This window comes from Eptesicus fuscus, chromosome 19, assembly GCF_027574615.1.
Source record: "Eptesicus fuscus isolate TK198812 chromosome 19, DD_ASM_mEF_20220401, whole genome shotgun sequence".
NCBI lineage: Eukaryota > Metazoa > Chordata > Mammalia > Chiroptera > Vespertilionidae > Eptesicus > Eptesicus fuscus.
The window spans coordinates 33,147,367-33,159,067 of NC_072491.1; the positions used below are offsets into that span (position 1 = coordinate 33,147,367).

Sequence of the window (11,701 nt, forward strand, 5' to 3'; positions counted from 1 at the left end):
GCCTTTTATTGATAGGTTTGGGGCATGCTGTCACCAGCTGCAGCTTGTTTGAGAGATTTTAGGAAAGCCTAAGCCAGGACAGGCCGTTTATACGGAAAAGCTGCTGCAAACAGCTTGGGCAGGGCTGCAAATTGGATGGGGCGGAGTCTTAGGGAATCACCAAGGCGGAGCCAGTGCGGGCCACGCTGATATGGCTGCTAGTCAGCCCTGCTAGACTGGAGGTCCCGGCACTGGAACAGTGCCCTGGCCACCCCCGTCTGGGAGAAAGCTGCCTTTGAGTTCCTGTCCTGATGCCAGACAATCCAGTTCCCCCCTGTACGTGTTTGGGTCCCTCGGCACGCCCAGCGCTGGAGCTCAGAGGAAGCGAGACTGAGTAAGTTTGTGCGCCGGCCCTTACACCTGGGATTCCAGCAGCCTCTTTGTCTCTCAGTCACAATCCCTACTGGGTTTTATGGCCCAAAGTTACACGGACTTCTCTTCCCAGCTCTGGGACGCTGGGCTGGGGGGCTGGTGTGGGGCTGGGACTCCTTGCTCCTCACAGGTGGTCTTTGCAGAGACCATCTCCCTCCGGATTAAAAAAGCTGCAGTGTGGGTGCCGGACCAGCCTGTTCCGCCTGTCCTCCCCCAATCCCAGACTCAGTGTGCTGTCTTCTTGACCTCTCTAGTTTCAGGATTTACATTCAGCCAGCTTTCAGGAGGCTCTGAGTGGTGGTTGCTTGTATTTTAGTTGTAGTTTTGATGTGGCTGTGGGAGGCGGCGAGTACTGGCATTTACCTGCATTTACTAGTATCTACACTGCCATCTTGATTCCTCCGTCATGGCTATTTTTTAGTTTGTGGTCTTTTCCTTGGTTTTCTGCACGTGGGCAGACATGGGCTGTCTCTGTTCTCAGACAAGGCAGTGTCAGTGGTTCCTGCTCACACTCAGGAGGTGTTAGTAAGATGAGAGACACTTCACATTTAAGTCATTTCTTCTTCAGAGAACTTCAAGCGCTTTATTACATCTTTTAAAAAGAGATTTTATTTTTTAAGAGATATTTTTATTGATTTCAGAGAGAGGAAAGGAGAGGAAGAGAGAGAAACATCAATGATGAGAGAGAATCATTGATCGGCTGTCTCCTCACACCCCACACCGAGGACGGAATCCTGACCTCCTGCTTCATAGGTTGATGCTCAACCACTGAGCCACGCCGGCCGGGCACTTTATTACAGCTTATAGCCCTCACAGCCTTGTGCAGAGGTGGTAATGGTCTCTCATTTTACAGATGCAAAACTGAGAATTAATATCACAGGAATATAGTCTCATAAAGGCCAATAAACTCCTGTGTAAATAATTAAACAAAATGTCCAGTTGCAGCTGCCAGTGGAAACGCTGGCCTTTTTTTGGCTCCCTTCCTGAATTCCTTCCTCCTCACGTCCAAGTTCCTGGACCGTTTGTCTCTGGCAGCCGAGCTCTGTCCTCAATGAGGTCTAATCTGCTCACTCCACACTAGTCAGCGTCCCATGTTGCCTGACTGCGGTTCTGTAGAGGTGTTCCCAGGTATTTGGCTGAATGTTATACATTTAAAAGAAAGGATCTTGAAGTATCATGAAATACCCTATCTCTCTACCTCAGCACTGTTTTTTACCTCCTCCTAGAAAAGCATAAAAATACTAAAAAGGACAAAAGTTGGCAAGACACGGGAAGTCCTTCCTGAAGTCGGTATGTGCCTAATACAGTTAGTTTCAGGAGCCAAACAAATTTACCTTTTAAAAACATTTTTCACTTCCAATGTTTCTACTAGTAAATGTTTATTCAAAGCTGCCAGGGGCTGCTTAACTCTTTTCCTGTGTCATTGCCCAAGTCTTTTTAGAAGTTTAGTGCCATTCCACAAAGCCAAGCCGATTGCTGACTTTGGGGAACAGAGCCAGGGCTGTGGAATGCTACCTGATGAAGTAATGGGGCTGATCTCCGGGACCTGATTCAATGGGGGTCTCATGGAATCACTCTGAAACTCCTCACAGCTCTCGCCTTTCTTCTTTGATCACTCTCGTGGAATGCCTGGGGTTGAAGGGCAGAGTTCTTGTGCCCTGATTTGGAGTCCACACAGCTCAAGCCAGGCAATGGCAATTCATTAGTAAGAAGAACACATGGTGTTAGCTGTTGAGGTATGGTAGCTAAATAACGTTTTGAAAATAAACCTCTGGCTGAGAGCAGAACTCCCAGACGGCGGGAATGGTACCAGGTGTCTGACCAGTGGGGTCAGACCAAACCTGGGTTCAGCAACCTCAGTAATTGATTTCTGGTTAGGAAAGAATTCAGAGCAAGACCCCATACTGTAAGAGAACATTTACTTATAAAATGACAGAGGTGAAAAAATTAATTCCTAGAAAAAAATGGGCTTAGGAAATAAGTTATAGAGGTAAAGAAAGGGCCCTTGGAGCTTGGGAGTGAGGAAGCTAATGGTAAGGTGCCTCGGGAGGAGGAGGAGGGAGGAGGGAAGGAGAAGGCAAAGGCAAAGGCAAAGGCAAAGGCGGGGAGCTGGGTCCTCCATCCTAACTAAGGGTTTTAAAGGCGGAGATTTTAGGGGAGGCCCCAGGGAAAGATTTTAATAGAATATTCAGTAGTTTTCCAGGTGTGTTCATTCAAGGTCGTGGTCTCCACTGATTGATTGGCGGGCACCAGGGCAGGGGTCATTATTCCATGCAGCTGGTCTTGTTGTCAGCAGTGGCTGGTTTTGTTGCTTTTCTGGGCCTGGAGCTGAAATACAACTGAGGCCTAGATGTTATCTCTAGGGAGGAAAGGTCAGGGGGTCCAAACTGTGGTGCCCAGGGATAAGCTAGGGGAGGAAAAGTCACCCTGGGGGCAAGGTCTCACTCTCCAATGGATTGTCCATTGCTAGGCACCTGGGACTTTCCATCCTGGTGACCTTCTGTACCTGGCCCATTGTCCTTGCTCTGCTCATGTCTGTCTTAACTGCTATTCTGCAGAATGTACTCACTCATGGTGAATGTTTTCCTCTTTCACCTGTTCTCCCTGGAATTTACTTGTCTTTAGAATCAGGAAAAATTAGTTTATGGCTACAGATCTTTGATATGAAGTGGGGAATGTTAAAAAGTTTGGAGAGGAAAAGGGGAAGGGAGAAGGTAGAAAGGGAGAGAGAAAAGCAGGCAGGGAGGGAGGAATGTGGCAGAGGGAGGGAGAAAGGGAGAATGAGACCATAGCAGGAAAACAAAATGTGGCTATCAGGGCTAGAATGAAGCCTTTGTTAGAGTAGTCTGCTACACCACTGCGATAATGATGGCTGAATAGCTCAAATCACTCCCCTGCCTACCCTTGGGGTTAAGTTGGCTTTCAGTGTTGGAAAGAGGACCCAAGAGAAAAGTCAAAATGTTTATTTTAGCCAAAGTGTTAAGCTTCTTGTGAGAAGGCCAAGTCCCTGAATGGGGAGATTACCACCAAGAGGGAGCTGGCCCCCAGGCCAGGGCTCCTCCTTGGTTAATACTCGAACCGCACAGGTCCTGAGCGCTCTGTTTACAAGGGGTGGAGGCATTTTTATCAGCCCGCAGTTGATCAATCCTCCCAGAGAGCACTTTGGCTCAGCTAAATGGACTGAGGGCAAGATTTAAGAGAGTTTTTCTCGGCTTCATTTATTTGTACTAGATTTTTTTTTTTTTAAAAAAAGCAATATTTGCTTTATAGTTTCCCAGTGAATTTCAAATACTTCATAATATAGGGTTACTTACTCAAAATGCTCATTGTGTGACCAGGTTAATGGAATTATGCCCTGCTGAAAGTACAGAGGCCATAGTCATCTTCTCCGTCAGGGAAAAAGTGGACGGGAAAGTTATGTTTAGTTCCGCACGCTCAGTTCCTCAGAATTGTTTGATTGTTCCCTGCCATCAACCAAGACATCCAGTGTATTGGCTAGGACAGCCTGCATTCTGCGCCTGCTGTCAGTACAGGTATTGAGAGAAATTCCATAGGTCCAATTTGACTCCAGGTGGAGGCGCCAGGGAGTCATCTGAACAGGGTCTGTGAATGAGGTCATTGTGTGCATGATAGCTTTTCCCTTCCTTCCTAGAGCTAATGTCTCCCTCCCCGCCCCCCCCCCAAAAAAAAAACCCTCTCCTCTGGGTACTATCAGAGTAGTGACACATATTTGTGGGTCTATGGGCAATAATTTCACAAAAGAACAAATGTTTCTCAACATTTGCTCAGTCCCTGGAATACAGCAGGAAACATTCACCAACATTTCTGTCATGAGTGAATGTAAAAAGATGACTGTGTGAAGATTCAATATTTGAGCATTTGTTGTGGGATTGTTGTTGTTTTTTTCATAATAACCCTGAAAATAGAGGCAGAGGATGTTTGGAAACAAATCCAATACTCATTAAAACCACAAATTTCAAGGTTCAAAATAATGGAGATAAAGTGGAAATGTGAAACAAAATTTAAAAGATGAAATTTAATACTCAACCAAGCACCTTCAAGATGGGAGAGAAATGGTCTAATAGCAGCACGTGGAAATATAGCTAAATTTTCCCTCAGCTGTGTTATATGAGCGCCAGAAAGACTAATGCAATTCTAGGTGTATTTTCTGTGATTCAACAGAAGCATACAAAAGGGGGGAGGGAGGGAGGAAGCAATAATTTTATCTATTTTGAGATGATACCCTGTGGGCAACCAGTTGATAAAGAGATGTCAGAGAGTGCCAGAGTAGTGAGCTTTAGAAACTTTGGCAAGAGTCCTGGCCCATGTGGCTCAGTAGGTTGGGCATCATCCCGTGCACTGAGGAGTGAGTGGTTTGATTCCCAGTCAGGGTATATGCTTGGGTCTGCGGACCTGCAGCTGATCGATGTCCCACTCTCACATCCATATTTCTTTTTCTCTTTCCTCTCTCTCTCCCTTTCTAAGAATCAATAAAAAAAAAATTAAAACCTTAAAAGAGGAAACCTGGGCACTAGAGGAATCTGGTTAGCCTTGGTGAGGGTGAGGAGAGGGCTGAAGGGCACTAGATACATACTTAAAGGGCTGTTATGTGGACCAGATGGATTTCATGTACCCAGACCAAACCTGGGTTCAGAACCCTCAGTACTTGGGTTCTTGCTGGGAAATAATTGAGAGCAAGACCCAAATGGTAAGAGAACATTTATTGGGTAAATTACAGAGGTTAAAAAGTAATCTCTAGAAGAAACGGGCTTAGGAAACAAGTTATGGAGGGAAGGGAAGGGCCCTTGGAGCTTGGGAGTGGGGAAGTTAGTGGTAATGTGCCTGGGGAGTGAGGAGAAGAGGGGAAAGGGAAAGGGACAGGGACGGGTGTGCTCCCTGGAGGGAGAGCACACTGGGTCCTCCATCCTAAGGGCAGAGATTTCAGGGGAGATCCCAGGGAAAGATCTTAATAGAATATTCAACAGTTTTCCAGGTGTGTCCATTCAGGGTTGTGGTCTCCACTGATTGATTGGCTGGCACCAGGGCTGGGGGTCATTATTCCATGCAGCTGGTCCTGTTGTCAGCAGTGGCTGGTTTTGTTGCTTTTCTGGGCCTGGAGCTAGAATACAACTGAGACCTAGATGTTATCTCTAGGGAGGAAAGGTCAGGGGGTCCAAAGCTCATGCCAGGGATATGCTAGGGGAAGGAAAAGCCACCCTGGGGGCAAGGTCCCACCCTCCAACTGGTTGTCCGTTGCTAGGCACCCGGGGCTTTCCATCCTGATGACCTCCTGTACCTGGCCCATTGTCCTTGCTCTGCTCATGTCTGTCTGTCTACAGCAAGCTCAATGTAAGGAAGAACCTTCTAGCAGAGTTGCCCCTCTAGGAGCTGGAGGAGTGTGTTTCTCACCTTGGATATAATTAAGAGGCTGCAAGACCCCTTAGTGAATAGTTTCTGTTGAGTTACTCTAGATAAAAGTCCCTTTTAACTCTGTGGCTGTGATTCACTTGCTATGTTGTAAAATAAAGCCACCTAGCACCAAAGAGAAAAACAGTGTCAAGTCTCTAAAGTGGAATGGCCATCCATCTCATTTTCACCAGGGCCTGTGGGGAAAGGAGCTAGGCAGCTGTCTGCGGTGCTGGAGGGAGTTGCCCGGAGTAGGCAGCTGTGCTCTGGTTTTCTCCATGCTTGTTTGGGTATGTTTTAATGTCCTCTGGATGTTTGGCTTTTCTATTAACACCCTCCCCCACTCCCACCCACATCAGAGCTTTAACTAAAGCAGAGAGAAATGCACAGAAAATATATAGTGCTACCTGGGGCTTCCTCTTCCCTGTCCCAGGAAAACATGAATCCATTTTATTTCCAAAGGTTTGGCTTCATACTTAAAGTTAGACTGTTTGACTGGATTGATATTTAGAGTAGAAAACCCATTGTTTTAGGACAATTGTACGGATTTGCTTTCTGACTTTATTTTGCTTTCTACAGCACATGCATATCCTGAATGGAGATAAGAATCTTAAGCAGAAAATTATTTTTACAGTGAGGTGGAATATTAAACATTTCAGCTAAATAGCTCTGCAGGCATAGATATACCCTGGAGTGGTGTGATGGTGATAAACCGTCCTGTTCCTCACTATTTTTGTTGCTTTTCCTATGCTACCTGATCTTTTGTTGTTGTTCCTTAGTTTTTTCCCAAAATGGAGACAATAGCACCACTTCTTAGGGGCATGAAAATGAGTTAATACATGTGAAGAATGTACAGTAATGCCAGGTGCATACATACAAATGTTAGTGTTATTATAGCTTGTGTTTGGGATCTTTTAGGCCACCCTCAGGGTTAATGATTTGCCAGGACTCACAGGACCCAGAAGAGCTGTTATACTCACAGTTATGGTTTGTCCCAGCAAAAGAATACAGGTTAAAACAGGCAAAGGAAAAAGGTGCATTGGGTGGAGTCCGGCTGCACTGAACCAGTTCCACGCTCCCAGCTGTCCTTCCAGTGCAGTCACACGAACAGAGCTTAATCCTCTCGGTGATGATGTGTGACAATGTGTATAAAGTGTCACTGGCCACGGAAACTCACCAATGTCTTGGTGCCCAGGGCTTTTATAGGGGGCGGAGGAGAGGTCCGTCACATAGGCATACAGTGTATGTGTGAGATTGACCTTAGCTACTGGGTCTTCAGTGCCTCCCCCTCTCCATCCCAAGAGGTCAAACTGATAGAGTGTGACCCAAAGCCCCAGGCATTCAGTATAAATCACACTGTTAGCATACTATATGGCATGGCCCAAAGTCTGAGACCCTTTTACCAGGCAGGGCAGGATGCCCCGAGGGTTTAGAGGAGGAAGGTAAGAGACCTTTCTGAGACCTTTGGAAGGTGGAGGTTTTGGGCAACTCGGGCCTCCTGAATTATCCATTTATCACACATATTTGTAAATTTTTGTTTGTTTAAACAATCTAGTTCAACCATTTTTTTTTTTTTTTTAAGGCTAGTCAAGTGAAGCAGTGGGAGTGGAGAAGGAACAAAGAAATCTGTAACTGGCTGTGATCAATTAGTTGTAAGACACCACTGCACTCGGACCAGCCTAGTTCAACCATTTTTTAAGTTTACATTTTACTGTTGATAGTATTACAGATATTTCCCATTTTCCCCTCTTCTTCCCAGTCCCTACCCCCCCCCCCCCAGGTCTTCACTACCCTATTACCCTTGACCATAGGCTATGCATCTAAGTATATAAGTTCTTTGGTTTATCTCTTCTCGTCCCCCCAACCCCACATCAAGGTATTTTAGTCTGTTCTATGCCTCCCTGCTTCAGGTCTTATTTTGTTGGTCAATTCATTTTGTTCATTAGATTCCACAAATACTAGTGAGTGAGATCCTGTGACATTTGTCTTTCTCAGTTTGGCTTATTTCACTTAGCATAATATTTTCCAGGCCCATCCATGCTGTCCCAAAAGGCAAGAGATCCCTCTTTTTAACAGCTGTATAGTATTCCATAGTGTAAATGTCCCACAGCATTTTTATCCATTCATCTACTGATGGGCACTTGGGCTGTTTCCCAGCTATTGTAAATAACGCTGCTATGAACATAGGGGTGCATATATTGTTTGTTTGGGGTTTTTAGGATATATTCTCAGAAGTGGGATCACTGGATCAAATGGGAGCTCCATTTTTAATTTTTTGAGAAAACTCCATACTGTTTTCCAGAGTGGCTGCACAGTCTGCATTCCCATCAGCAGCAAACGAGTGTTCCCTTTTCTCCTCATCCTCTCCAGCACTTGTTTTATTTTTTGATGATCCCATTCTGACAGGTGTGAGGTGATATCTCATTGTGGTTTTAATTTGTATTTCTCTGATGATTAGTGACTTTGAGCATTTTTTTCATGTGTCTCTTGACCATTTGTATGTCCTCTTGGGAGAAATGTCTATTCAGATCTCTCCATTTTTCAATTGGATTGTCTTTTTGTTGTTGAGTTGTATGAGTGCTTTATATATTTTGGATATTAATCCCTTATTAGATGTATCATTGGCAAATATGTTCTCCTATTCAGTGGGTTCCCTTTTCAATCTGATGGTTTCTTTTGCTGTGCAGAAGCTTTTCATTTTGATGTAGTCCCATTTGTTTATTTTCTTAGTTTCCTTTGCCCTAGGACAGTGGTCGGCAAACTCATTAGTCAACAGAGCCAAATATCAACACTACAACGATTGAAATTTCTTTTGAGAGCCAAATTTTTTAAACTTCTTCTAACGCCACTTCTTCAAAATAGACTCGCCCAGGCCATGGTTTTTGTGGAAGAGCCACACTCAAGGGGCCAAAGAGCCGCATATGGCTCGTGAGCCACGGTTTGCCGACCACGGCCCTAGGAGATGTATCCGTAAACATATTGCTACATGAGATGTCTGAGATTTCATTGCCTATGTTCTCTAAGATTTTTATGGTTTCATGTCTTACATTTAAGTCTTTTATCCACCTTAAATTTATTCTTATTTGGTGTAAATTAGTGCTCTAGTTTCATCTTTTTGCATGTGTCTGTCCAGTTTTCCCAGAACCCTTTGTTGAAGAGGCTGTCTTTACTCCATTGTATGTTTTGCCTCCTTTGTCAAGTATTGAGTGTAATGGCTTGGGTTGATTTTTGGACCCACAGGTTGAGAACCGCTAGCTGGGTCGCCTAAGACCATCGGAAAACACAGATATTTACATTATGATTCATAACAGTAGCAAAATTACAGTTATGAAGTAGCAACGAAAATAATTTTATGGTTGGGGGTCACCACAACATGAGGAACTGTATTCAAGGGTCGCGGCATGAGAAAGGTTGAGAACCACTGCTGTAATAAATCCCACTTGATCCAAACTGGGCCCACTAGCTGAGAGCACCAGAACTGAGAAAGGTGTCCACATAACATCCGTCTGTGAAAAACAGCAGGGTTGCTGTCTGCCAGGGAGAAATGGCTAGAAATGCAGACACCTTCTTAAAAGGCCAACACACAACATTTTGAGTGCAGCCACTCACCTTGGGCTCCAGCAGAGGGAGGGCAGAGTGAACTGGAGCTGTGAGTCAGGGTTGGGGGGTCTGGGATTAGAGCTCATTAGGCAGACACCCCTGTTTCCTGTGCTGAATCATTCCCTCATGCTGCGGAGGTCATCTTTCTCAGGCAAACTTTTGCTATCCTGCTGTTTTTGCCTTGGGGGATGACAGTTCACCCACCCTGTAGAGTTTCTGATGCCCATTAAGAGAGGGAGAATAACAATTAGCCTCCAAGCAGAAGCAACTGGCCCACGCTGTTGGAAAACCTCTCACCCCACCTGTGGACAACTGCTTGTGGCTACTCCAGGCTGAATCCAGTCAGTCTGGAGTCTTTGCCAGGTCTGGTTAGTCAGAAACAGCAGTTTGGGTCCCCATCCCGGACTGTGCAGTGAAGCAAAAGCCAGCAGGACGCCACTAAATGCCTGCAGCTGCTACCTGTGGGACCAGCTCTGTGGGAGAAGGAAGTACAGCTCAGAACAGGGTCAATCAAGGTGTGAGACTCAAGACAGACCCACTCTGGGCTAAGGAGTCCCCGACCACTGGACAGCTGGCACGATGACATTGGGGTTGAACCTCACTGGCAATAAGTTGGAGGGGAGATCCCTCCCACACACAGGACATCAACAATGAAGTCTCGATCCCCGGTCAGGGCACATACAAGAATCAACTAATGAATGCACAAGTAAGTGGAACAACAAAAATCAATGTTTTTCCCTCTTTCTCCCCTTCTTCTCTCTTTCTAAAATCAATTAAAAATATATATATAAAACACACACAATGAAGTCTCAATTACAACAGGAGAGCCCAAATAACGCACACAATAGACATTCCTAGAGCATCCAGCTCAGGTGAACAGAGACTATACCACTGGACCCCTCAAGACACTTTCTACATAAGGCCATCCCACAAAGACTGAGGCAAAGCAGTTCTATTTAATACACAGAAGCAAATATAAAGAGATGAGTGTTCTGCAAAGAAGATTCCAAGATGCCTCTCCCCATAAAATGTGGTGTAGAAGACCCGGAAGCAAGGAAAGCAGAGCTACAAAAGTGGGGGAGAGGGGTTAAAGTGTTATTTTGAATGTCTTAATAAGGGGAATATAAAATCTGAATGCCCTCTAACGTTCCAAAATGTTGTCATCATGAATTGTTTGTAACCGAATCTTTTTCCCTTCCTTCCCATCTTATTAGATCTCAGTCTGTGGTAGAAGCTGGGACCCTGAAACATGAGGAGAAGGGAGAGAATGAGAACACTCAGCCACTCCTGGCTCTGGACTGAACCCCGAGTCACTCCAGGTTCCCGCATATCGCCAGCCGCCGGTGGTATCAGCCACCTAGGAAGCACATGCGCAAATGACCCCAGACAGGTACGGCTTGACCCAAGGCTCTCCACTCCTGCCACCCAGTAATGACTGTCACCAGCCATTGGTCGGAGCAGCCAAAGTTGAACAAAGACTTGAGAGATGCTTTTTTTTTTTTTTCCTTTTTCAGTGAGGGCATTGGGTAGAGGATAAAGCAAGGCAGTTATGTAATCAAGATTCTCCTCCCCCACATTTATGGGATTAAATGAATTACTAAATTTGATGCACACACTGCATTAGATCAAGGCTTTTTCTGAGGCATCGCCCAGAGACCTTCTCCCGTTTTTGCAATTTAAGATTAAGTGCATTTCTGAGTAGATCCATCACAGTTGTCCAGTTTAATGTAGTGCAGAGCCCTGAGACAATGGTATCACCAGTAATTTCCATTCTTATTGAATTGCTTTCTTTGACCTCATCACCAGCATCAAGTTGCTCAGCCTAAGAGCAAGTTCTCCGAGGCCTGGCTATGTTCAGAGGCTGCTTATTTTCATATCCTGCAAAAACGATTTTGACATCACATCTTTTGTCAGGCTACCAGCTGATCATCATGAGCTGACATTAAAAGAAGGCACACAATGTGAAATATGATTATTTCATCTTAGCAATGTGACTTCCACAGGCAATGTGTCTCTGCAGATGGGGAGGTGGGGTCCCATTGAAAACATGTCAGTGATTTATAAATCCATTCAAGTTGCCTCACTTGGGTCACTACAGCAAAGAAAAGTGCCACTAAACTCACCGCCGCCCACCCCCATCTCCCCCGGCAACCAGTGAAAGGTGTGGAGAAAAGGCCTGGCTGTTGCTGGAGGAAGACCCTCAGGATGGCTAAATAGGCAAGTACTGAAAATAAGAGAACTAGGAATGCAGGATGAAATGCCAAAGATCATTGTATTTCTTTGT

General features: G+C 45.2%; 1 protein-coding gene across 1 annotated transcript in view; it reads left to right on the forward strand.

Moving 5' to 3' along the window:
* CLVS1 (clavesin 1) overlaps positions 1 to 10,815 on the forward strand; it is a 123,393-nt gene extending 112,578 nt beyond the window's left edge. The window contains exon 5 of the mRNA XM_008143307.3: positions 10,632 to 10,815. Within this exon, the coding sequence (XP_008141529.2) occupies positions 10,632 to 10,719 (88 nt within the window). The 3' untranslated portion in view covers positions 10,720 to 10,815. The remainder of the gene's footprint in view (positions 1 to 10,631) is intronic.
* The last annotated feature ends 886 nt before the right edge of the window (positions 10,816 to 11,701 follow it).